The following is a 4339-nucleotide window of genomic DNA, read 5'->3' on the forward strand; positions in this document are numbered from 1 at the left end:
AAGTGGATGATCCGGCTTTAATCGGGTGCCCTACACATGTCCCTTTACGGCTGAGCCAATGAGATCGTCTCCTAGTATTTTTAGCTGCATGCCCAGATGTTTAGCCTGGCGGGATGTCAGCTCATTTGCTGGGCTGAGTTTATGCGGGGTCGGCCCCCTGATAGTTGGGCTGATGCGGCTTAAAGGGACCCTTTTCCCACTTGTTTTCTTTCTCTTGATTCCAGTATCTCTACTCATCAATTACTTTGACAGTTTGAACCCTTTCACAAAAACGAAATTCATAATGCGTGTCACTTTGTTTCTCTCAACGGCACTAGCTGCTCTCGTCACTGCAGAAGAATCAACCAGAATCAACTATTTCGGCGGTGGAATGCAATGGGCTCATCAAATTCAGCTTCACCCATGGACCAGCACAGCTGCCAGCGTCGCTGGGATCAATGCCATCGCCACTACCTACGAAATCAAATGCCTGAGCAATGCTCCCAAGTCTGATTGCGAGATCGCTACACCCTGGACCATGATCCAGGGCCCCAAAACCTACAGTCTCACAGGTGTATACACCAGGTCGGGCTCAGGAACGGTCAATGCTGTGACTGGAACCCAGAACTTTGATTGCACTTTCACCAAGGCCACCGACGCTCCTTCCTGTTCATTTAGCGCGAAGGTCACCGGCACCACCGCAGGTGTTTCGTACTCTACCTCCACCTCCACATCCACCAAGAGCCTGCCAACCAAGTCCTACACCTCATACGGGATCGATGTCACGGGGGGAGCAGCTTCATTCACTGCCAGCCAGGCAACCAAAACTCCCAATGGAGGAGCTGCCATGGTTACTGCTGCGCCAATGGGAGCAGCTGCTGTCATGGCGATTGCTGCCATGCTCTAGTGCTTCGCTTGTGAAGCCTTTGCATCCACTGTTCTTATTTTACCTGAAAATTGACTGGGAAATGTTTTGATGAAATACCCCAAGCATACGATCGATTGCAAATTTTATATTCTCATGTTATGTTTGCTTTGATGTTCTACCTAGCCTTTTAGATAAATTTGATTCCATTGTCTCAACAACATTGCTACTTTCTCTTATTAGTGGATGGACAGATGGATGAATGGAAATGATTATTTACCCTGTCCATTTTCTGAGCGATGTACAGGCTAACATTGTCGTGTAAGTATTGATTGTGCGGTTCTAAGTTTCCAACGGTAGGCAAACTTTGAGCCTCATCTGGGAAGATTGATGTCTCCACTAACCTGTAAAAAGGCTGGAATTCTCCATGACCTCGCGTTGATAGGCTCTCTGCGCAATCAAGGTGCAAAAAAACTTGTTGATTGATATATTTCAGATATTCTGTCGCTATGTGAGGGCATTGACAACATAAATCTGCAGACACATGAGAAAAAGTTGACTAGCCTTCTCAAGCCCCAAGAAATGACTATCTCTGCCATGAAGAGGCTAGAAAACTAGAAATTGATCACTATGGCTTGCCCTAGGTGTGTTCTTACAATTAAAGAATTCGGACTCCTAGATCCTGTCTATGCCTTTTCCATAGTGCTTAGTTAAGTTGCTTGGGGGGCACGCTAATCCCAATCCTTTGCGAGGCTATCGACCTGCAAATGGCATGGCCGCTCTTCGATTTGCACCGATTAGATTTCCGTAAAGTAGGAGAGGGATAAGGGAGAATGGGCGAGAAGAAAATGAGAGATCAATGAAGGACATGTAATCTTTGGTTTCCCTTCTGTATGAGTTGGAGTCCTATTCCGGATTCGACGGTGTCGGCTGTTTTGTGACTTTGGGATCTGAGACTGCCCTGGAGTAGACGGACATCAAAACTAAGCAGCACACAAACGGTGGCAATACCGGAAACGGAACGTGAAAGATCCGTCAAGAGAAGAACTGGATAGAAACAAAGATTGATTTATGCATATCCAACTAAAACCGGAAGAAATATAACAACCCATAAACCCGAGGAACGAAAACCAGGTAACCAGGAAAGAATGCCAAAGAAGGAGACAAAAGACAAGAGAGAACAAATAATCACCCCGCTAAAAAAACACGAATCAGACATCGAGAAAAACAATGGAAGGCCAGTCGACAACCTGGTCGAGTGTGTCTAGCCATGAGCTCGATGCAAAAGAGAGAAAAACCGTAGAGCTTTTGCAGCAGGCAGGATGGGACAAATATGTACAGATGAAGGACCAATAATGTCTTTTGCACATGATCGCAATGAGCATTTAGCCATCAAGGCACAATGCACCAAAGCCAACCACTTAGAATTGAAGTGATCACCAAGTTTCCTTGAAAAAAATGTCAGCATAGCCCCCAAAACATCAAAACACATCAAAACTTACAGCAATGTACTGCCCAGCCTCCTTCTTCCGCTGCCAGAACATATCGGCCTCTTGGGCATTGAGATTACCCTTGGCCATAGCAACCTCAATAAGAGCAGCCTCAACACCCTCACCCATGCCCTTACCCGAACCACAAACAAAGACACGACCATCAAGCGAGTTGATAACAAACCAAACAAGATCAGCCTGGTGTCTGACCTCCTCCTGCACATAGCGACTCTCGCCCTTGCGGCTCTGCACAACAGTGCGCACCTTATCCTCATGCACGCCCCACTCGCCCGAGTAAAGCTCGTCGAGCAGCGAGTCACGCACGCCCTGCAGAACCCAGACCTTGTTGGCGCAGTTTGCAGACTGGAGACGGCGCTGCACAAAGCCGCGGAAAGGCGCGATGCCAACTCCAGCGCCGATGAGCAGCATTGGGCCGTCAGAGGCAAAGCGTGTCGCGAGCGGGTTCGCCATCAGTCCTCGGAACATGGGTACGTGGAGATCGAGTTTCTCGCCGGAGGCTTCGGCCGCAATCGCTCGCCGCGCGAGGGACTCTAGGTACCCGGATCCTACACCTGTGCGGGACCCACCGCGCCAGTCATCGGATTCAGCGACTGTGACGGCGACTTCGATTAGGCGTCGGCATTCGGTGCCTTTGTATCGGCAAGAGATCTGAGGATCTTGCGAGAGGGAGTAGAAGCGGGGCATGAGGGTGTTGAGGACGGAGAGGAGGTGGTCGAGGGGTGGTTGAGAGCTTGAGAAGGCGGTTAGGAGTTGGGTGAGGGAGACGAAGGAACTTGTGCGTAGGTCGCAAAAGGCGCCTTGGCCTTGGGCTGAGGAGAGGTATTCGAGGATTTTCTTCTCGTTTGGCTCGCTTGTATACTCGGCGAGGAGACGGAAGAGTGGCTTTGTTGGGGCGTAACTCTGGATGTCGGAGCACCAGCTTAGAACTTCGCGACGGGTAGTGATCAGTTCGCGGGGCTTGTCGTCGCCCCAGATTGTTGGCCAGCGGCCGTTGGTTGTGCGCATGAGAATTTTCTTGTCGCGCATGGACTTTGGTATACCTAGGAGGTTGAGGACCTCTTCGACTTCGGAGTCCTTGTTCTTGGGACACACGCCAATTGCACCGCCAACTACGAAGTCAACCATCCCGCTTTCGGCGGGGTAGTCGGTGACATCGATATCAAAGTGGTAGGTACGCTTCTCGGCGCCAGGCCCTGTCAACTCACGGGTGTGGAACAGAGGCGCACGGTAGACCTGGTAAGGTGGGTGCGGCTGCACGAATTCAGGCGGGTGGTCTGCGGGGCCAAAGGTCATATCGGCCGCCGATGCGGGGGTCGGCTTGAACGAAACGGTCTTCTTTGGGAGAGGGGCAATGTTGGAAAGCTCACTGTCCATGGTGAGGAGATCGAGGTTCAGCTTGAGACTATCAAAAGCCTTGTTGCCAACAGGTCCAACGATGGAATTGAAGCCTGAGATCGGTCCATCTACAGGGCGCAATGCCTGTCCCCGGCAGCAACCCCCACCACAGCAGAGGGATTGAAGCTTCTGAGTGCCCGCTGTGCCCACATTCTCCAATACCCTTCGCATATCATTTGAATTCTGTGAGATGAGGACAGTTGATGCTCGTCGCCGTTGCCGACCACCGTCCACTTTTTCCTCTGCATTTTCTTCCTCGGATTGGGGCTCGGTGGATGGTGTCAGAGGGGCATCGGGAGAACTCGAGCCGCTCGATACAGTACCCTGGGAGGAGCCCGAGGAGATGACGTTGAAATTGGTATCGGTCACTGAGAGCGAACGCACACCTCGAGGCTCTTCCGGAATTGGGTTATCGGGGTGGGAGGTCGAGGACACTGGGATTTCTTGATAAGTGCCTCTGCGGGGACGAGAGTCCGTTGAAGCAAAAGTCGCCGACGGCATGATGGATTGAACGGCGTGAACTACATTGATAAGTCAGAAGGTGAGTCTCGACGATTTGATTGGGATTGAGTGTTCTCCGCATACCCAT

General features: G+C 50.9%; 2 protein-coding genes across 2 annotated transcripts; one reads left to right on the forward strand and one right to left on the reverse strand.

The window, feature by feature from the left end:
- Window positions 1-283: 283 nt before the first annotated feature.
- On the forward strand, window positions 284-886 carry PEX2_097570 (uncharacterized protein; the record flags this gene model as incomplete). Its single annotated transcript, XM_016747027.1, has 1 exon — window positions 284-886. One exon carries the CDS (start codon window positions 284-286, stop codon window positions 884-886), a length of 603 nt encoding a protein of 200 aa, XP_016598596.1.
- Window positions 887-2280: 1394 nt separating this feature from the next.
- Window positions 2281-4339, reverse strand: PEX2_097580 (FAD binding domain protein; the record flags this gene model as incomplete). The annotated part of the gene is made up of 3 exons (XM_016747028.1): window positions 2281-2292; window positions 2347-4271; window positions 4336-4339. 3 exons carry the CDS (start codon window positions 4337-4339, stop codon window positions 2281-2283), a joined length of 1941 nt encoding a protein of 646 aa, XP_016598597.1.

This window comes from Penicillium expansum (assembly GCF_000769745.1).
Source record: "Penicillium expansum strain MD-8 chromosome Unknown contig348, whole genome shotgun sequence".
Lineage (NCBI taxonomy): Eukaryota > Fungi > Ascomycota > Eurotiomycetes > Eurotiales > Aspergillaceae > Penicillium > Penicillium expansum.